Source organism: Melanostigma gelatinosum (assembly GCF_949748355.1).
Source record: "Melanostigma gelatinosum genome assembly, chromosome: 23".
Taxonomy (NCBI): Eukaryota; Metazoa; Chordata; class Actinopteri; order Perciformes; family Zoarcidae; genus Melanostigma; species Melanostigma gelatinosum.
Window position 1 is genome coordinate 1,709,110 of NC_136656.1, and position 22,921 is coordinate 1,732,030.

General features: G+C 40.2%; 2 protein-coding genes across 3 annotated transcripts; both read right to left on the bottom strand.

The window, feature by feature from the left end:
- Positions 1 to 1,323: 1,323 nt before the first annotated feature.
- LOC306796467 (arfaptin-1-like) lies at positions 1,324 to 10,661 on the bottom strand. Its single transcript, XM_079295393.1, has 7 exons — positions 10,561 to 10,661; positions 8,738 to 8,826; positions 5,966 to 6,136; positions 5,408 to 5,629; positions 5,100 to 5,257; positions 4,463 to 4,637; positions 1,324 to 4,020 (listed from the first exon to the last, which is right to left on the bottom strand). The coding sequence occupies exons 2-7, from the start codon at positions 8,792 to 8,794 to the stop codon at positions 3,865 to 3,867; spliced, it is 939 nt and encodes a 312-aa protein (XP_079151519.1). The 5' UTR covers positions 8,795 to 8,826; positions 10,561 to 10,661; the 3' UTR covers positions 1,324 to 3,864.
- Positions 10,662 to 12,206: 1,545 nt separating this feature from the next.
- ppm1ka (protein phosphatase, Mg2+/Mn2+ dependent 1Ka) lies at positions 12,207 to 21,088 on the bottom strand. 2 transcript variants are annotated; one of them, XM_079295390.1, is made up of 9 exons: positions 20,969 to 21,088; positions 17,684 to 17,818; positions 17,237 to 17,413; positions 16,197 to 16,369; positions 16,018 to 16,118; positions 14,746 to 14,911; positions 14,143 to 14,287; positions 13,926 to 14,060; positions 12,207 to 13,411 (listed from the first exon to the last, which is right to left on the bottom strand). In XM_079295390.1, the coding sequence occupies exons 2-9, from the start codon at positions 17,780 to 17,782 to the stop codon at positions 13,280 to 13,282; spliced, it is 1,128 nt and encodes a 375-aa protein (XP_079151516.1). In that variant the 5' UTR covers positions 17,783 to 17,818; positions 20,969 to 21,088; the 3' UTR covers positions 12,207 to 13,279. The 2 variants fall into 2 exon arrangements, with proteins under 2 accessions (XP_079151516.1, XP_079151515.1); XM_079295389.1 differs by having other exon boundaries at positions 17,660 to 17,818.
- Between the last annotated feature and the right edge of the window lie 1,833 nt (positions 21,089 to 22,921).

The window sequence follows — 22,921 nt, forward strand, 5'->3', positions numbered from 1 at the left end:
CACACACAAACACACACACACCCAAATACACTCACATACACGCACCCGCACACACACACACACGCGCGCACACACACACACACGGACAGTCAACAAGTTAATCAACACTTTTCACTACATTTGGGTCCAAAGATGAACCAGTGAAGGAAGTAGAGAGTCTTTGTTGTGACTACTCTTTTGTTCTAATGTTTGGGAAACCACACGCACACACGCACACGCACACACACAGTGGAATCAGGTTGGTGTGTGTGTGTTGCCTGGTGAATAATTGCCTCTCTTCAGAGCAATCAGAGGCAAACAGAAAGACTCTTATTCTGAAATCAGTCCATTTAAAAGGAAGCAACACATTCACACTGAATACTAATGAATACTGTGTTCAGAGAGTATTTTATTTACAGCTGAACAAATACTAAAAGATACTACATCCCCTATATGTGTGTTTCAATGTTTGTCTTGATGTTTATTAACAAGTAAATATATTTTATACACTTTAACCTGAAAGGAATCCAGTTCCAAGATTTCAGACCAAGTACTTACCACATTAAAACTACTAAAAAATACCTTTCAAATAAAAGTACTGCAATTAAAATCTTACTGATTATTTTCTTCGTTAGTGTATTATTTTGTAATTATTACTCATGCAATTTTTATTTATTTTAAATCATTCCTTAAAACACATTTTGACAGGCTTTTATGTGATATCGTCGCTTTTCTATTTCATAAAATATTTTTATTTTACTAAATTATTTTATTAATTTCTTAGTTTATTTTTATGGTATGAACTGTCTCACTGAGCTTTCTGTTATTGTTATTATTGCCTTATTTTTACTGCTTTGACTGTCAAAATACTTTGTAAACTCTGTTTTTAAAGCTGCTATATAAATAAAGTTATTGTTATTCATTTCCTCAGACCCAAGTTAATACTCACTCTTCATTCATTCATTATTTTAAACTCGATTCTCCATTTAAGTCAGATTATATCCTGCATTTTTGTAATTTTTTTACAAATAGCTACAAAGAAAATTGCATCGTCATTTACAGGAGACGTTGACATTAAAAGGACGTTAAAAACACAAGAAACAAAGCTTTAACGTTTTGATCTTCTCTCCTGTCAAACGCTTCACTGTGACATTGAAATCCATCTTTACTGCCGAAGAAAGTGAGAAAAGCAAAGTGACGACGAGTGTGGAGAGCAAGGTAAAAACCAAACTGTGTGTTTGGGAAGCACCCGAAATACTGAAGATGTAATTCTGGTAAGTTGGTTTTGTTTAGACAAAGAAAAAGACAGACATAGTTTTGCTTTCATTACATTTATTTTGCAGTTACATACAAACATTTCCAACAAGATTAAAACAGTTTAAGTACATTTTGGTCCTTTTTCTGTAATTTATACTTAAAAAAAAAAAAGAAAATTCCCCTTTAACCCTTTATTTCTTTGGTCTGTTAGAAGATAGAAGGTGTTGTTCTGAGAGGATTTCTTGAAATGTTTGCTACGAGCATGAGATCAGTCTGTTGGAGGAAAGAACAGCGACACTGAATCACAACAACAACAACAATAAGGGTGAAATTTCCCTTAAGGACGATATTCAATTCAGGTCAGGTCAGTTTTTTAAGGCGAGGTTTTGGAGACATTATTGCACAAACCGCACCGAGAGTCGTTGCATAGTTGTCGTCGGGTCTGAGATACGATGACGCAAACAAAAACACATTCACACGTCAACTAAACGGTGTGGAAGGAGTCGATTCATTGTTCAGTGTAATAGGAAACATTTAAGGCGGACGATGCTTCGGATAGAGTGCAAAGGAAACTCAGAAAGTGGGCAAAATAACAGCAATGTTTTAATTCAACACGGCCTTAAAATTCACCACAAATCAAAGCTGTTTCTGTTATTTTGTCCACCACATGGTCATCAGGATGAACAGCAGAGCCTGCAAACGATTTGTCTCAATCAGAAGGAAATAAACAACAACAAAAGGCAGCACATGTGTTCAGTCTTTTAAACTAAACTGAATAGAAATCTCTAATTCAGGGCTAACATTCGACACAATTGCAGAGTGTGAAAAAGTGATATATACGTATATATTGGGTTTAAACTTAAACGATGGCTAATAATTCCTCTTTCAGCAGCCTTTCTTTAAGACTAAACAAGGAAATAAGTGAAAGAAAGCGCACGAAACTGGCCACTTATTTGGTTTCCTATTGTGAAGCTGTGTGATTAAATAATTAAAAGTAAACTAAAATGTAACGAGTACATTGAGAAGTACCAACGTGTTGGACGCTATTTTAGATGAGTGGATCCAAAAACGTATCGGAAGTTGTGGTTGAGGTTTAAACTTAAAAAGATCTCACATTGTTAGATCGGACAGACGAGAAAAAAACACTAAAACTTTGGCTAAATCAATCAACCATCCAAATGTTGATGTGACAGCCAGTAAATAAACACTAAAACTACGGCCAATGATGAAACGCTGCCTTAAATATTAACGACAACAACCCCCGTCTTTACCAACGAACAAGGCAACATCATCAGCATACTGCAACATTACTTTGTCCCGTCACAAATTATTGTCCTCTACACATTGTTGAGCATCTTTTTATGTAAACCAGAGGAGCAAACGACCATCAATCAACAAGACTAAAACCAAATCCGTGTCTGGTAAGTTCAGTTGACAGACGGCCACCAATAAACCATCCAAATCTTCCCATAAACGTAAATGGTTACGGATGAAACATTGCCTGAAAGATTGGCTACAACCAACTTTTCCTCACCAACGAACAAGGCAACATCATCAGCATACTGACACACTCTTTTGGTTTGTCACAACTTATTGGTCTCAAGAGGTCGTTGAGTTTCCTTCACTGTAAACCAGAGGAGGAAACGAGCAGCAACCAACCAGAGAGGTGCTGGGGAGACTAAATCTGTGCTAAGTTAAGTTGACAGATGACCATCAATCAAATGTCCAAATCTTTCCACGAGGAGTTGAGGTTGGACAACGTTTTATCAAATCTGAATACAGTTTCAAATCCGTTCATCAATTTAATTTGGGTTCATCATTTGTAACAAAGGTTTAAAGTTACAAAAACCTTTTGTTGGCTTTGTGACGCCACAGTACAAACAGTAAGATGTGCTTCTTTTACCGCACCAATAAATCAACAACAACAAACTCTGGCTGGCAGACAACACATCAACAAGAAAACAAAAAAGATTGACTTCATAACTTTAATTAAACAGCTTCATATCATCTGGCAACCGTTTGTCATTTTAACCACGAAGAGAGACGACGGCGCTGGCTTCAAAATTAGAAGCTTATTAAAAAAGAACGAGAAGAGACAAAAGGTATTTGGTCGTAGTGGAGGACACGGATCCAGAAACAAAACGGCCTATCGGAGGTTACAGGAGCGGGGATTTCTGCCGCTAAAGGAAAAGAGAAGCCGTTTCCCAGCAGTGGTGTTGAGGATTTTTACAAAGTTCAAAGAAAGGCTTAGTGCCTCTCAGAGGATTATGGATTTACTCCCCAACACTCTGAGACAGAGGCAAGAACTCCAGGAGGGCGTATGTGTCTCTGTTAAACAGGTCACAAGAACTCTGCGTCTGTGATTGTAAAGTAATGAGATCACTAGTGTCCTGGATATCAAAACAAGACCTGGAGTGTTGAATTCCACCTTTTCTAACAACATCCAAGATAATTAACTTCCCTCTAAACCCTGGAACTCACTCAGTGTTCCAGAGGTTAGAACTCCATCCCAACCCCACAAGCTCTGCTACAGATACTCTCCCTACCTATCCCAAACAGTCACTTCCAACGCGTGCATTTCTCGTCCGTTAATCCGCAGAACACCGGTTCTGTAGTCGCGTAGTCGTGTCAGCTCTCCTCCGGCCAGCAGGGGGCGTCCACGCCGGGGTCGTCCTGGTGTTCGGCCGTCCGCCGGACGTTTTGCTGCAGGAAGCTGTGACACGATAAACCGTGAGCGGCCACGGAGCTGTGGAGCAGCCACAGATGTTTGTGAAGGACTTTCACCTGCAGACGGAAAGTCAACGTCAAATATTAAGTATCAACCCCATGATGTCATTTTCACAACAGCAAACGATCAATTTGCAGGTTTTTTCCATCGTAATTGAGAGAAAACGGAACATCTGAAGGTCTTGAACTGTTGGATTGTCGGACAACAACGATCATATTGAAGATTCACTATTTTGTAACATTTCCTAAACCCAACAATTCATTGTTTATATTTCTTAAAGGTAGTGCATTAAAACTAATTCAAACAATATGCGGCTGTGGTGATATTATGTCGTCTCTTTCTCTGCCGTTTATCAGACCACATGAGGAGCTGGAAGTGGAGGGAAACTGGGTTTTAACCACATCTCTGTCCACTCATTTATTCTGCTGACTCTCTAATAAAGACACAGAATCACAACTCATGCAGGATGAGATGCTGACCCTCCCTCCCTCCTCTCACCTTGTTCTCCTCCAGCAGCTTGACTTTGACGGACAGGTCCTCTCTGATCCTCTGGTACCTGTCCCTCTGGCTCTGGAAGTCTCTCTGGGCCAGCTCCAGCTTGGGCAGAGTGACGGCGTCTCGGGGTCCTAGGTTCAGCTCCTCCAGGTCCACTCGGTACGCGTCGTACTCGATCCTGAGAGAAGTTCAGAGGAGCTCAGATGCATGTTTTACATGCGCAAACTCAGGTAATCATCCAGCTCATGCTGGTTTCTCGTGGCAGTTGTTTCGTGTCTCTTCACTGGTCTAAGAACCAGAGGTTGTGAACCAAAGACCTACAGGTAACAGCTGAATTTAAAGTTCAAGACCATTTCCTACATTTCCCAGAATGCCTTACAATGTCGTCCCTCATGCTGCGTTCATAGCGTATGGGACAAACTATGAAAAATGAAACATTCCCATGTTTATATCTTCTTCTAATTCAGCTTGTGATATCCCTACATTTCCCAGAATGCCTTGCTGCTTTCTGAAACCCCAAACCTTCCTTGTGCTCGGTGTGGTTTACGTCTTCATATGATGTCTCCATGTTTGACAGTCCAACGATGATAAACACAGGCGTGACTCTTCCGACAGGAAACAGGAAGTGTGTCCCACCCACCTGGTGGCCTCGTACTGCTTGGCGCTGATCATGGTGTCCTCCATGGTTTTGTTGACCAGAGTGTTCATGTCGGACGTGAAGGCGTTGACGGACGCCGTCAGAGTGTCGCTGCTCTTCGACAGAAACTTCTGAGCGTCTGCGTTCACGCCGAACTCCACCTGACAGGAAGAGAGAGACAGCAGCTGACTCATGGCGGCCTGGTGTCTGCAGCTGTGCTAAGATGCTACACGCCAACCCTCGGGGGAGGGGTTTATCCAACGCTTGCAGCAGCATTATTCGCGAGCGGCGTCGATGGCGATCGGACTCACATGCAGCGTCGGCGTCTTGAGGCTGAGCTCGGCGAAGGTGTCCCCCAGGGTCTTCTGGGTAACCGAGAACTGAGCGAGCTGATTGGCCAGCGTCTTGGCCAGCTTGGTCACGCTGTCGTAGCGCTGCCGGTCGTCTCTGAGCAGCTCGAGGCGACGCTCCAGGTCCAGGTCCACCGTACGGGACCCCCGACCCAGCTTCTCCGACAGAGCCTGACGAGTGCACTGCAGGGGGGGGAGAGAGAGAGAGAGGGAGGGAGGGAGGGAGAGAGAGGGAGAGACAGAGAGAGTGAGAGGGAGACAGAGAGAGAGGGAGGGAGGGAGAGAGAGAGACAGAGAGAGTGAGGGAGAGAGAGAGAGAGAGAGAGACAGAGAGAGAGAGACAGAGAGAGAGTGAGAGACAGAGAGAGTGAGGGAGAGAGAGAGAGAGAGAGAGAGAGGGAGGGAGAGAGACAGAGAATGAGAGAGTGAGAGGGAGAGTGAGAGAGAGAGAGAGAGCGTCGTTATCGATCGATCCGATTGGTTGTTGATCACCTGACGGTCTGGAGCCCTCTCTCTCACCTTGTAGGTGGTGATGCTCCACTTGCAGACTCTCTCCAGCTTCTCGCTGGCCGGGTTCTTGGTGTTGCCTTGAAGCACCACAGGTCCTGGTTTCTGTGACGTCGCTGGAAGGCCTGGAGCCTCAGCTGGACAGGAAGTGTCGTCTGTGTGGTTGCAGTTACTGTTTACTTCCTGTTATAAAAGAAATATAAAACAAAAAAAGGTGCAGGAGGAGGTCAGATGCTTGTTTTAGTCCCACAGGTGAGTCACGGTTACAGCGCGTCCAATCAGCTGCAAGACCTCGAGGCCATTGATTGGAGGGTTTAAAATCATGACATCACCCAGAGATGTTGGATACATCAATATATATATTAAACCACACGTCAGCTGTTTCCTCCAGCTGGAAGAACCAACGTAAACACATTTCACTTTAATATAATGTAATAAACGGATAACAAGGATTGTTCGGTCTGTCCGCAAAACAACTTTTAAAATGCTCGTTGTCTGAATGGAGCTCTTTGTTTTTTATAGTATTTTGTGTCTCTTCGGTATTTATTAATTGGACTTTATGAGTATTGTGTTCTGTGGAAGCCACGTGTATGCGTGACCATTATAAACTCACAGCTCTGTTTTGGATGAAACCCAAACTTGGGGACCGGTGAACTTTACTTTAACTCATTGTCTCCCAGTTGAATTAAAGGCTGGAGAAGCTGGTTTTGACGGCGAGGTTGCAGGTTCAAATCCCGCTCTTCCTCCCCCGTCTGCTGCTGCCCACGATCACCTCAACAGACGATCCGACGAGCACGCAAACAAAGAATGCGCTGCACATTTTCCAACTGTTTGAAAGCAGCCGCGGTTCCTCGAACAGTGAACCGACAGTAGAGAGGTCAGAGGTCAGGAAATCAAAGCGCCGCGACGACACAGCGGAAGGATCACCGTGGGAACCCGGAGCTCATCGGGCGGCCAATCAGAACCCAGATCAAAAGGTTGTGAGGTTGCCACGGAGATGAAGGCTCCCTGCCGTGATTGGCAGCCGGCAGAGGAGGTCAGAGGTCACCGGAACACTCGAGTCAGGAAATGGTCACCTGACGCAGATGAGAGGTAACGACACACACACACACGCACTACGGTTGTCAACTGCGATTAACGGAGATTACAAAAACAAATGTCAACACACACACACACACACACACACACACGTTAGAGAAGCTGCTGTGTGACAGGTGGGTTTCTGTTTTTTTCTATGAGCTCTTAAAGGGACAATTCACTTTAAAAACAACGTATTTTGTATTAATCAGTTCATATTTATCTTCAGACGAAAATCATAGTTTTGGGCATAAAGATGGAAATCAGGCGGCAACCTCCGGTTCTTTAAAGTGAAGCCGATGCTTCGTGTGTTAAAGCTGCATTCTCTCTAGTGTCCACCAGGGGGCGACTCCTCTGGTTGTATAGAAGTCTATAGAAAATGACTCTACTTCTCTCTTGATTTATTACCTCAGTAAACATTGTAAACATGAGTTTATGTCTCAATCTCCAGTTTCAAGTCTTCTTCAATACAGCATGATGTTCATTTAGTACATTATGGTCCATTTAGAGTCACACAGACCATAAAGCAGGGGATGCTTTAGGGCGGGGCTACACGCTGATTGACAGGTCTCTATAGCGGTGTTGTCCGGTCTGGGAGTTGTCCGTGTCAAAGATGGCCAAAAAGCAAGATGGTGACGACCATAGACCAAGATTTACTCCGGCACCAACCAGAATAAAACAGTTACATGATATCTCTTTGTTTAAAAAATAAAACTTCTCTTCATTGCTGCTCTGCACGCAGGTGAGTCACCTGCTCACCACTCCCGCTAACCGCCATCACTCCATCACCATTAACCACAACAATGGCCGTCACACAAACCCCGTCACCGTTTATCACGCCGGATGGCTTTTGTTGCCGCCACAACCGTCTGATAGCATTGTGGACGCCGAGCCCTTTTCTTTCATCCGGCGGCTGCATAACGTGTGAGGAAGAAATACATCAAACACACGTCTGCTTTATATTGTGCACCACGCCGATAACAAGTTAGTAATGTTAACGACCAACAGCCTGCAACCATGTGAGTATACGTATATTTATACACACGTTATGTATTTAACATGTGACTGTAGGACACAAGTATCACTACCAAAATCTACTCAAAGTATCACGAGTACAAGTACTTGTTATGGAACTAAATGTTATATTTCACGTTCTAGTCGCAGTAAGTGGAGCTAGTTTATAAACCACCTTCTAGAGTGAAGTTTGGTTCCCAACCTGGGGGGTCAGGCCCCTTAAAGGGCCACCGGATAAATGTGAGGAGTCCTGAGAATGGAGAGGAGGAGGAGGAGGAGGAGGAGGAGGAGGAGAAGAAGAAGAAGAAGAAGAAGAAGAAGAAGAAGAAGAAGAAGAAGAAGAAGAAGAAGAAGAAGAAGAAGAAGAAGAAGAAGAACTAAGTTCTGGTAGAAAAAATGTATATTACTGATCAAAACATGTTTCAATCATGTTTTCTATGATTTTGGTCAGAATCTTTTAAAAACTGTCATTTGAACAGATGGGAACTAAATGTGGCATTACAAAGTAAAAGTCTCCAGAAATAAATTTCAAAGTAGTTTCAAAGTACTATATTGATTTATATATTTATTACCTCTTATTTATTACATATAGGCATATTTATGTGTATTTATTTATTGAACTATAATAAACTCATCTGTATATTTGTTGTCTCGTTTATTTATTATTTATTTATAAGTTTATTTATTTCTCACCCTCGGAGGAGTCTCCTCCTCTGTGACCCCTCCTCTCGGCTCCGCCTCCTCCATCATCTGACTCCTCCCACTTCTCCTTCCACTTCCTCCTGCAGACAAAAACAGAAGAATGAATTGTTGAATTGTCATGTTATAAACTTTATGTATGTAGATGTTTAGATGCGTGTTATTATACCGGTGGGTTCATTCTCACTGCCTTGGTAATATTGTGCTACCACAAAGAAGTTATCTCTTTGTTGAATATGTTATAAATGTAACCTTTTATACATGCGTTTATATTTATTACATGTTGGTCCAGAGCTGAGATGAAGAGAGAGTAATGTCAGACAGTGACACCTAGTGGTGAAAAGTCGAAGTACACAACTCTGACGTCACATTACAGGAAGTCTGCTTCATTAAACTTGATTTAACTTTTATGAAAGCCCAGCAGACGCTCAGCTTCCTGTCATCTATCTCTGCATGGAGACCAAACACTGCCTAATAATGCAGCGTGGATCGCCAAAATAAAAGTCCAAGAGAGTAAAACATATTTTAAACACAGACTGTGACTGAAGAGGTCTTTTCTGTCCCGTTATTTTACCAGTGCGTTAAAAACTAAAATATATAGATATTATTATTTCTTAACACAACAGCTGTCTATCACTAACCTTGTATTTGGATATGATTGCTATAATCGTTTTTTTTTTACTTTATATTTTAACAAAATAAAACTGTATTTTTTGTTACTGTTTGGAGCTTGAACGCACCATAATGTAGCTGAATGGAACCTCCGTACATTAGCTGTTCGCTCTGTTATAAGCAGTTACTGTGATAACTCTGAGCATCATAATCAGAATAATTAAAGTTGATCTCCAGATCGCATATTGTTTTACTGAAAATCAGTCCCGAACAAAAATCCCGTTAAATAAGCGTAATAACGTGATATTAGATCGCTGCATAGACTCACATTTCAGGCCGTATCGGAGGCATACAGGTCGCTGTGAATGAATAAGAGTGAACGTTTACTACTTTACCTCTTTCCCGTCAGACGTAATAAATAAACTTAATTTACAGGAAGTACAAAGTACAAACTCCTCTAAAGTTTATTGATGAGTAACATATAAAGAAAAGGTTGATCTTTGATCTCTTAAAGTCAAATATACAGATGACAAACTACTCTACATCTGCTTTAAACAGTGAAGGTATGAGGAAAACTACTTTAAATATTTAAATGAGCTCTGCTGTACTTCTGCTTATCTACAGGAAGATAAATGTAACTTCTGCTCACAACAAAGTGAGTAAACTCTGCTGTAACACATTAAAGTCTCTTAAAGTCACTTACCGTTTGTTTCACGCATGTGGAGCCTGTATTTACACGACACTTTTCAAATCCATAATAAAGTAACTAATTCTGTCTGGTAAAGGTAGTAAAAAAGTACAATATGTACCTCTGAGATGTAGTACAGTAAAAAGTACAATATTTACCTCTGGATGTAGTGAAGTAGAAGTACCTCAAATGAGTAGAGTACTTGGGTAAATGTACTTAGTTACTTTCCACAGCCTCTAAAGTGACACGGTGTATTAGGTTAGGTTGGTTGTACCTAATAAAGTGGTAAAAGTTGAGCTTGTTGTCGTTTTTAAGTTAAATATTAAGCTAAATACTTTGTGTTCCCTTAAAACCAGGTCAACTCTGCTGCTATTTAAACTATTTCGACATGTAAAGAAGTGTTAACAAATGAATTAATAACCAGTTTCAGCTCGTTAAAGGTAAATACACGGTGTTTAACTACCTTTAATGAGGTGTAACCGGCTAAAAACAAACATTGTAAACGTTTTGTTTTTACCTTCACAGCGTTAAAAACAAACTTATTTCTTCTTCAAACCGTCAGCTTCTCTTCTCTGTTAACTCTTCATTCCTAAAAGTCACAAAATAAACCAGACTCCGTTTAAAAAGTTAACAAGTTAAAGCGAGGAAGAGCCTCAGACACCCGGAAGTGTTTTCTAGCCGTTTGTTTCTCAGAGGGCGCTCGATTTGTGTTCGCGGTGCGTACCGGATGGGCGGTGATAAGCACAGGATGTAACCGGAAGTTATTTCAAGTTAAAATTGTTATTTTTATATGCACGTATGCCATACAGTACTTGACACCACTGTAGCCCACCCCAAGGCATACGTGCATATAAATATATATAAATATATATATACAGTATTTTTTGTTTTACATGTTATGATTTATACTAAATGCATGTATAAACAAATAATAAAATATTTAAAATTTGAAAAAAATACAAAATATATCTTGGTTAGAGTAAAACTTAATCCTATTTACTGATAAATATACAAATACACGCTATACATTTCCAATAAAGAACTTTTGCACTAATAAGGAAACCTATTAAAGTTATTAATGTGTTGCTTTAAATGTCTCTATTAACGATGTAAGTAAACAATCAAAACATAATAATCAAAACATTGCTGTTTCTTCTTTCTTTCTGCCTTTTTTAAAGTTATGAGTGTAATATTTAAAACGAAGTGCACTGGACATTCACGCCTCCAGAGGGCGCTGGTGACACATAACACTTTATTCATATTGATACCATAACTATCTGATGCATTTCACTGTTCAGTTAACAAAATAAAATTCTTTGTCAAAGATAAAACACTCATTACTTTTATATATTTCTGGCTCTTCAGTTTGCTTTTTGCAATGCATTGTGGGACAACAGAGAGCTCATTAGCATCTTTTGAGTCCACATATTAATGTGACTTTTCACAGTAAGAATTACTGCATGCACAGCTTGATAACAGCAATAACAGTCTTTATTTGTAGAGCACATTTCATGCAAAGACGCAGCTAAAAACAACAACATCACAAAACAACAAAACATAAACAATGACGCCATTGAAGTTAAATTAAAAGCCAAATTAACGGCTAGAAAACACTTCCGGGTGTCTGAGACTCTTCCTCGCTTTAACTTGTTAACTTTTTAAACGGAGTCTGGTTTATTTTGTGACTTTTAGGAATGAAGAGTTAACAGAGAAGAGAAGCTGACGGAATTGCTCTTTTAGGGAGATAAAAACAGGGACAACTTGTTAAAGAGTTGAGTTTCACAGAGTTTCATATATATGTATACATAGATACATACATACATATATATGTACATATATATACATACATATATACATATATATGTGTGTATGTGTGTGTGTGTGTGTGTGTGTGTGTGTGTTATTGATACCTGAACGCATGTCACACAGATTCCTGCTGGTCATCTGAGAAGGAAATCAGCTGATTTTTGTAACAAATTCCGATGAATACTTCACAGATGAAGTACCTGCTGTACTGTCAGATACTTTACTAACACCACACTGTACAAATACTCTGTTCCAGTAAAAGTACCTCACAAAGCTACTGAAGTAAAAGTACTTGACTGAATGTACTTAGTTACTTTCCAGCGCGGCAGTTTAAAAAGAGTCGACAGCAGAAACAGAGAAGTTGAACTTGTCAGACTTTATTCGTCCAGAGCGTCTCCACAGGAGGTCAGGGGTCAGGGGTCAACGTCTGGTGGAGGATTCAGAAAACACTCGGCCACAAGAGAACGTCCGATCTTTCTTCTAGTTAAGATCTAGAAATGTTTTCCTCCTCAGGCCTCTCAAAGTCTAAAATATGATATAATATCTGGGAAAATACTCAAAAACAGTTTTTTTTGTCACTTTAAAAGTCTGGATCAAACTCTTTGCACCAAAGACGCAAATCTGTGACTGTTTTTTATTGCAAATTTATGACTTCATAAATTCATAAATTTAGAATTTTTTCTCAAAATGTTTCCACCTCCCCCGGTTCTGTAATTATTATTTTATTAAAACTACATTTGCCCAAACTCGTCATTGGTGGTTTATTTACTGTATTTACAGTTTTTACTATTTATTATTTAATTTCTGCTCATATGTTTCATTTTAAAGACTTTTAGAGGCCTGAGGAGAAAAACATGCAGATTTTAACAAGAAAAAAGCAAAAATTAGAGGAAATAAAAAGATAATTTTGCATCATAGAAACATTTTCCTTTGATTATTTTACAAAGGGACATTTGGCTACAAGCTCTTTTACATCAAAGCTCTGTGAACAGTTATATAAATAAAACATTACAGAACAATAAACAGTTATTGGCAGCTTTTACTTTGTCTTTTTTGTCACATTTGATGTTTCTTTTGGTTATTTCTGATATTAAATTGGTGAATTTGATCTTTTACGTGTGTTATGATTTAGCTCACCAACTTAAAAAAGTAATTTCAGAAAAATAAAAACTCAAATCTAAACTTTCTTTCTGACCGAACAGTCAAAAATGTGGGAATTGTTAAAGGTTTAAAGAACGCAGATAAACAAACGAAGACACAAACAAACCTCTCAGTATGTACTGAGATGTTTGTACAACATATTAAAACACTTAAGCCCTAAAGCGTGAATTTAGGGGGTTTCACAGATTTGGCTCATTTTGAGGATATAACAATGACGTAATTGTGCCGTTTAGTGTGTGTGTGTGTGTGTGTGTGTGTGTGTGTGTCGTCTACGCCCATCTCCCACTTGAGCTGAAGGTTCTGCTCATGCTGTAGACGGCGGTGGAGCTCTGGTGTTTCCCCCAGGCTCCGAACGGGACCACGATGATGGTGGCGTTGTCCTCCGAGCCGTACTGCAGTGCCTAAAGAAATCGTTATTTATGGTCTGTGTGACTCTAAATGGAGCATAATGTACTAAATGAACATCATGCTGTATTGAACAAGACTTGAAACTAGAGATTGAGACATAAACTCATGTTTACAATGTTTACTGAGGGAATAAATCAAGAGAGAAGTAGAGTCATTTTCTATAGACTTCTATACAACCAGAGGAGTCGCCCCCTGGTGGACACTAGAGAGAATGCAGCTTTAACACATGAAGCATTGACTTCTCTCAGAGTGATTATTATTATTATGAAAACCTAAAAAAAGTTAACCTACGTTGGAGGTTTATTTTGAAAATACTCTATGCATCTTAGGAGTGAACCTCTGTACATTTCCACTGATGTTTATTTTGAAAAGACACTAACGAGCGGAAACTGTAGTTTCCTCCTTCCTACTGTTGATCCTGAAGAACCACCTCCTAATATTCTGATGGATGTAGATGTTATTTTCAGTTAAATTTGTGCTTCGTTTGGATGAAAACGTCTCCGGTACCTGCTGAGCGATGACGTCAGCGGCCTCTGTGGGGTCTTGGCACTGGTTGATGACATCACAGATCTCCTGGTCGCTCAGCAGGAAGTTGATGCCGTCGGTGGTCAGAGCCAGGAAGGAGTCGTTGGCGTGCTGGACCTGCAGAGACCAGGATTCTCACATATGACCTTTAAACCGTCGATGAATGTGTCAACGTTGAATGTGTTTTTTTGGGACTCACGGTGAGCCGCCGGGTGTCCGGCTCTGCGATGATGCCGCTGGCCTTCAGGTGGAAGTCTCCGATGCTGCGCGACATGGCGAGCCGGCCGTTGACGTTGGCCTCACCGACGCTGTTCCACGTCACGAAGCCGCCGAACCTCTGGATCCTGAACACACAAAGTACATTTACTCAAGTATACTTGTACTTTACTTGAGTCATTTCCTACTACTTCCTGATTCTCCTCCAGTACATCTGACTTTCTTTCTCTATTAATTATATTTTTATTTTACATACTCATACTTGTTTTTTGAAAGGCTTTTTACATCTTAAAATTGTTTAATTACATTTTTGGGATTCTATTATTTTATATTGTTGTTTTTCAATGCCATCCATAATAATAATAATAATTATTATTATATCTCAGAGATAAATACTGTAGTTTTTACTAAAATCCTCACTTCTGAAGCTAAATAAGCCTGTTGGAGATACGAGGTTCTCACAGGCCAGCGATGCTACAAACATGTGATGATCTTATAATAGATTGGGTGTGCACACATATTATTAAAGCACTGTAGTACTAGTAGTCATAGTAACAGTAGTCATAGTACCAGTCTCGGTGTGTACCTGTGTCTCTCCTCCTTGAGGTCAGGTGTGTGGTCTTTGGTGAGCTTGTTGGCTCCTCCCTTCCTGCACAACATCGCTCGGCTGTCGCCGGCGCTACCGACCACCAGCTCCACACCGTCACGTAGCAGAGCAACCGTCGCCGTAGTGCCGGCTGTCAGGAAGGAGGCTGAGGAGGAAGATGGAGGAAGATGGACGTTCAATGACAATGTAGTATTTAGCATCAGCATTTATTTTGTAGTATTAGATATGCAGTACTTTTAAATTTGTTTTCTTTTTTTATTTGTTTGTTGGTACAGTATTATGATGGATACATTACATTAGAATATTATCACGTTAAATAAATTAGTTTCACTTTTAATATTTTATGAAACTGAAATGTTGATCAATCTGCACTGTAAAAATAAATAAAAACATAAAATTGAATTAAGTTTTCTCTTTCTGATTTACATTATATACCGAAATGAATAATTTGCAGAGAAATTAAAATATAGTCAAAACAAAAACACCAAAACAAACAATGGAAGAGAAGGGATGTTGTTGCGTTACGTTGTTGCGTTACGTTCTTGCGTTACGTTCTTGCGTTGTTGTGTATTTTATGTTTTCAGTGTGTTGCTTTTATCTATGATGATTTTAATGTAAAGTGTCTTTGAGTGCTATGAAAAGCTCGATATAAATAAAATGTATTATTATTATTATTTACTTTGCTTCGTTACTTTGCTTCGTTACATTGTTGCATTAAGTTGTTGTACTACGTTGTTACTGAAGTTTTTGCAATTATGTTTTTCCGTTTTGTTTTATTACGTTAGACTGTTACGTCAAATTATACATTGCTACATTGCATGTTATGGTACGTTGTTGCATTACGTTGCTGAGTTATGTTATTACAATGTTACATTACGTTGTTATGTTGCATTGTTACTATAACTTATAACTACGCTGTTACACTTTGACTTTAACACAAACCACAACCTTTTTTTGACCTCATTCAAGTAGTTTTGTAGCCTTAACCTAACTAATCATCCACAGCGTTACTACATTGCATCTTTGTAGAAACAATGCAAAACCTTTTTAGTGGGTTGGACAGAAAACACTGAACCCAACATTATAAGACTTTGGTGTAATGTTTAGAAATGTTCTTGTTGAAATTGTGTAATATTTGTATTTGTGTCCGTCCTGGTTGTTGTTGCTGTTCAGCATCTTGTCAAGTAGTAAATACAGCATGTACCCATAAAATGTATTACTGTAGTGTACTTGTGTGTGTGTGCGTCTCACCGTTGTTGAAGTATCTGAGGTGTGTGAGTAGAGCCTTGTCAACGTCTAAAAAGGCTTTCTTTAGAACCTTCTCCAGGTCGTCCTCGTCCTCCAGAGCGTCTCTGTTCAAAAACACTCTCATGTTGTAAAGTGTAACGTTTAAATGTCGTGTTATCAATATTATCGTACTAATATCTAACCTGATGAACTTCTCCATGAAGGTGTAGCAGTAGTCGGCGGCCTGCGGACCGCCGTGACCGTCGAACACGGCGAAGTACAGCAGGTTGTCATGGATACGGGCGACACGGAGACGATCCTCGTTCTGCTTCCTGAGACCCAAAACAGAAGCACTGCCGACCCGGGACAGACTGACCTGAGAGGGTTCATCGGGTCAGCCGCTGTTCTTCTATTCATACACGTATTCATATAATCCATCCATCCGTCCATCCATTATTCATCCATCCATCCATCATCTTTCCACCCATCCATCATTCATCCATCCATCCATCATCTATCCATCCATCCGTCATCCATCCGTCATCCATCCATCCATCCATCCATTATTCATCCATCCATCCATCATCTATCCATCCATCATCCATCTATCCATCATCTATCCATCCATCCATCCATCATCCATCATCCATCCATCCATCCATCCATCCTCTCATTCATCAATCGATTCATCGTTCATCCATCATCCACCCATCCATTATTCATCCATCCTTTCATCTTTCCACCCATCCATCATCTATCCATCCATCATCCACCATCCATCATCCATCATCCATCATCCATCATCCATCATCCATCATCCATCCAGCCATCATCCATCAGCCATCATCCATCGATCCATCCATCATCCATCATCCACCATCCATCATCCATCCAGCCATCATCCATCATCCATCCATCCATCTATCATCCATCCATCCATCCATCTATCATCCATCCACTCATTCATCCATCCTTTCATCCTTCTGCCCATCCATCTTTCCACCCATCCATCATTCATCCATCCATCCATCAATCATCTATCCATCCATCCATCCACTCATTCATCCATCTATTTATTATTCATTCATTCATTTATTCAACCATATATCCATATATTCATTCATCATTGAATCCATTAATGTATCTATTCACCCTTTAATCCATCATTGTCTCCATTCATTGATCTGTTCACTCGTTCATTCATCTGTTGATCCATCCATCCATCATCCATCCATCCAGTTACCTGTGGAATTGGTTTTCCATATCTGATGCTGGAGGGCAGCAGTACCGGTTCTTCTATCCTGTTGTCCCAGATACCGAATGAGTCCCAGGTGACCGGCTGGCCGCTGCCGTCGCTGTCGAAGCGATTCGACCCGCTGACCCGCCGCACGCACGCACCCCGGAACAAAGCCCCGCCCACCTGCAGGGTGACCAATCAGACGGTTAACTATCAATGATATTAAAGTCAGGTTAAAATGTTTTGAATGTTCTGAATGAATTGCCTAAAACGATGTCACACATACAAGGCGAGCGTGGGCGATGTTCAGTGGTGGAAGAAGTACTGAAGTAAAAGTAAAAAATACCACAGGCTACAAAGGCTCCATTAGTAAAGTACTGATACTATAAGTATTATCAACAAAATGTACTAGAAGTGTCAAAGTTGTACCAAAGTACTTGAATGTAGATTGACCTGTCCAGCAGCTGTGGAGGTTTCTCTGACGGTGAGGAAGGTTTGTCTGACGGTGGAGCGACCACATCGCAGCAGGTTGAGCAGAGCTGGAGATGACATGACTGTGAAGGAAACACTTGGACGCGCAGCGGGTTCCTGAAACACAAACATGATGTAGTCGTAGGAAACAGAGCTCAGAATCACATCTTCAAAAGTACTTGTTTTGTCCGAAACCCAAAGATATGTTCACGATATAAAACAGAGAAAATCAGCAAATCCTTGCGTTTCATCAGTGGTGGAAATACTCTACTGCAAGCAGTGGCGGCTGGTCAATAGAGGGCCATGGGGCATGGCCCCACCATGAGCCACACAAAAAAATAATAAATTATAATAACCATAAATTATACAAATTGTCAATATTTGTGTTTTTGAATGATGGAATGTACCCAGTAATGTGTGTAAAATATGATATCTGCGCAAAATATATGCTTTTCCTGCTTGTGCTCTCAGCCTGTGTGCTCTCTGCTCGTCCTCTCTGTCTGTGTGCACGACACTCTGAGAACACGCAGCTCGGGGGGCCGCATCGTTTTGGCCCAAAAGAGGCGGGTCTATGAAGCAGTTTAGCCAATTGCTGATTCAAGATATAAATGAGTGACATACAATTTAGCCAATCAGCGCCCTCAAATAGATTCAGCTGTGGGCCAGAACGCCAGCGCGAGCACTCCTCCTCCAAGACCCGTTTGAGAGGAGAACTTTGAGGAGATTCTGCAGCCAAAGAGCTGATATCAGATCAGCCTGACCTCACAATCAGACAGCAGACTCGCGGGAAAGGGAAGCAGTACATGAAGCTTCTGTACTAGCTGAACACCAGACAGGTTAGCTAGCTGGATGACGTCATGCTAATCATTTATTTAGCTTTTTAAAACAACGGGGACGATCCAGCACGGACAGTTACGGGAGTGAGGGATGAGGAGGTAAGGAAACATGAGAACACCAGGGTAGGGAGTGAGGGATGAGGAGGTAAGGAAACATGAGAACACCAGGGTAGGGAGTGAGGGATGAGGAGGTAAGGAAACATGAGAACACCAGGGTAGGGAGTGAGGGATGAGGAGGTAAGGAAACATGAGAACACCAGGGTAGGGAGTGAGGGATGAGGAGGTAAGGAAACATGAGAACACCAGGGTAGGAGTGAGGGATGAGGAGGTAAGGAAACATGAGAACACCAGGGTAGGGAGTGAGGGATGAGGAGGTAAGGAAACATGAGAACACCAGGGTAGGGAGTGAGGGATGAGGAGGTCAGGAAACATGAGAACACCAGGGTAGGGAGTGAGGGATGAGGAGGTAAGGAAACATGAGAACACCAGGGTAGGGAGTGAGGGATGAGGGGGTAAGGAAACATGAGAACACCAGGACACACATGAGAACTCTGTCAAGCTACATGTTAGACAAAGTGAACATCTCTTCTTCTACATAGCTGTCCTCAGTCTCATCTGCTTAACTTGGTCATGGAGGCATCAACATGTAATAGAGATGTTAAATTAACAGTGAAAACTCATCATAGCTTAATTTAACATCAGTATTCATAATTACACTTCATGTTTACTTCTCCTGATCTTTACCTCCTATAACAAGGTCCATAGGGGCATCTCAATAAATGAACATGTTATATTATATTATATAAGTGTTATTTACTGATTGTTTTCGTGTTGGAATACATGTTAAATATTTAACTGCCAAGTAATAATGCGTGTTTGATACTTACATTTTTTTGCATTAAATCATACTGGGATGTTTGCTGACATTGATAGGACGGCCCTACCTAGAGCAGGTTCCACCAGCCGCCACTGACTGCAAGTAAAAGTCCTGCATTCCAAGCCTCACTTCAGTAAAAGTACGTAACAGACAAATATAAAAGTATTCATAGTTAAAGATCCAGGACTCAGGTTTCAGTCCATCAGGTTTCTGTGTATAAATAGATTCTACAGTATGTTGGACAGGTTTCAGGTTTCCCTTCAGCTGGTGTGACAGAAGTTTAACTCCATGTTAAAGTCTTAACTGTCCTTAAATGTGACGAACTTGTCTTAAAGTATCATCTTAACGTCGCCCGATACCAGAATTTAGGAATAAGAGCCAGAGTTTTAGTATTATATCTGATGTTGTGTCTTGTGTTTTCAGCTTTGTGACGATGCATCTTCCAGCTGATCCAAGAGGCTTTTTAAAGTTGATTTATAAAGTTGATTTATCTGAAGACGAAGGAGGATTTTCTCTGCAGGTTATTAGGTTGGATTAGGTGGAGTTTATTTTAACACCTTCATACTTAGCTTACTTGAGAATACCCCCTCTTAATTGATCTTATAAAAATAACTGATATGATATATTATAAATATATAACTAAATTTGTGAAAGTAACTTAAGTTATCAGAAAAATATCGTGGAGTAAAAAGCAATATATTTCCCTCTGAGATGTAGTGGAGTAGAAAGTACAAAGTAGCAGGAAATGGAAAGACTCAAGTAAAGTACGACGAACTCAAAATTGTACTTGAGTACAGTACTTTAAACCGTCACCTTTACTCCAGTTCCCTGTTACGCAGTCTTTACCTCTTACCATGTGAATAAACCTGTGTTGGTAATCAATACTGATACAACGTGTATTGCTTCACCAACTGCTGATGGATCTGTATTTAAAGCCAGGAAACGCACATCAGAGGGTGAAGCGCTCGTAATCAGTGTGAAGTGACCTTTATGGTCAGAACAGTTCGTACACACTGACACACATGTGACCGGTTGGTGTTGACAAAACACAACAACACACATGAGTAGATGATCGGGTTACACACTGACCCACATTCCGCATATAACAATTAATGATCTTTTTTTGTTTTGAGCATATTTTTTAATGGAATTCATGCCAATCAATCATATATATATTATATATATTTTATATATATGTATAATATATATATATATATATATATTATATATATATTATATTCTTTTATTTAAAGTAACACTTTTTGTGTCTTTTTGTAACCACAAATTAATTCTACGGCATTGAGACATACTGCAGAAAATAAATAACAAAATAAACATACATATCTATGTATATTATATATATATATATATATATATATATATATATATATCTTATATATATATCGCAAAAGTACCATGAGTAGATTACTGTAGGAGTTTTAAAAAAATTAAATAATAAATATACTTTAAACTAACTTTTAAGCCATAATTACTTTGAAAACATTGCTGTTTTAAAAGGACAACAAAGTCAAAATGGCGGTCAAATAAACTCACCTTCTTCTGCTTCTCTTTTATTGGTGTTTTTTTTCCTTCTTTTCCCTCCGGTCCCGTTTCCGTGGCAACAGGTGTCCTTCAGCTCCAGCAGCTGACACGAGACGTCAAGTCTCCCTCGCGCTGTGGCTGTTGAGATCGAGGGGAGGGGGGCTCGGCTCGAGGGCACTGAAACTGAGCCGCTGCCGTCCAATCAGAAGCCGAGCACAGTGCTGACGTCACTGTTCGGTGGAGAGGGTGTGTCTGTTTTTTGGCGCGAACCCAGATCAGGGAAGGAATAGAGACCTCTCTCTCTCTTTCTCCTCCATTTTGTTATATTTAAAGTAAAACAAACTCCAGTGAAGTCCAGTGGTGGAATGTTACAAAGTACATTTACTGAAGTATTGCACTTGAGTACAATTTTGAGGTATTTGAGGTACTTGTGTCATACAACTTTATAGGCTACTTCACTCCAGTTCAGAGAGAAAATGGGAAGTCATATCACACCTCTCCTGAAAGAGCTGAACATTTTGATATTTGAACAGTTTCTGTGGCTTAAAAAAATTCATCAGTGGTGATATTTGTAGTAGTATAAGTTGTAGTGGAAGAATTATTTGTAGAAGTATTAGTAGCATTAGAATAACTACTAGTAGTAGTAGAAGTAGAAGTTGTAGTTGTAGTAGAAGTATTATTAGCAGTAGAAGTATTAGTAATTAGAAGAAGTAGTAGAAGACGTAGTATCAGTTGTCATAGTAATAGCGGCAGTATTGGTCGTAGTATTTAATATCACAGTAGTAGTAGTAGTAGTAGTAGTAATAGTAATAGTAATGGCAGTAGAAGCTGTAGCAGTAGTAGTAGTACTAGTAGCAGTCGTACTAATAGCTGTAGTAGTATTACTACTTTTAGTAGCATGAATAGCAGTAGTAGTAGTAGTAGCAGTTGTCGTATAAGTAATAGTAGTTGTGGTAGTAATAGCAGTAGTGGTAGTAATAATATTGATGGTAGCAGTTATAGCAGTAGCAGTAGTAGTAATAGTAGCAACAGCAAAAGTTATAGTGGAAGTAGTAGTAGCAGTAGTAGTAATACTATATTAGCAGCAGCAGTAGTAGTTGTCGCAGTATTAGTAAGAGCATTCATTTTTTGAACAAAAAAGCCTAATTTTGAGCTTGTTTAAATACAGTTAATCCATGGGGCTTTTATTTTGAAAGGGTGGTGCTGAGTGGGGGGGAGATGGGGAGAGGAGACATAATCATAATGTCTGACACATAAACAGAGGTTATTAAATGCCTGGCTTCATCACAAGCATTTCAATTAGAATTCACTCTTTGGGGCTTTTATTTTGAAATGGGGTGTGTGTGTGGGGGGGGGGGGGTCCTCTAAAAGTAAAGGAACTTACATTTACTTTGTACTTATACTCAAAATATTGTATTTTTTACTTTCCACTAATTATTTTAAAGCTTTAGTTTCTATTACGCAGACTTAATGACATATTTTCGAATGCTCGATTCTGATTGGTCCAATTTGGTTCTACAGGGGGCATCTCAGAAATGGGAGTTCTTGAGTCATGTCTGGTGCTTCCTGAATCTTGTTTTGGGGTTTTGGTTGACATTGTTGGGGTTCGATTGGCAAGTTTTGGACCGATAACGTTTGAATCACCTTTCGGGTTGTGGACGTTCAGGCATACGGGAAGGTGTAGACTTTTTGGTGACTGTGTCTCAAGGCTAATTTCTTTTCTGTGTGTTTACATTTTTGGGGCAACTGTTATTTTGTTTGTAGTCTTTGTTGTCAATCCAGTTGTCGTTGCAATATTTGGTTTGGGGTTTAAGGTGCTTGCAGGTTCCGTTCTCTGTACTTGTGTTTTGACTCTTTCGGTCGTTCTGGGGCCGCCAGCGATGGTTGTTTCTTCATCTGTGAGGTTTTGGACTCGCCGCCATGTTGCCGTGTGTCTTGGGGCCGAGTGTAGAAGTACGTTTGGGG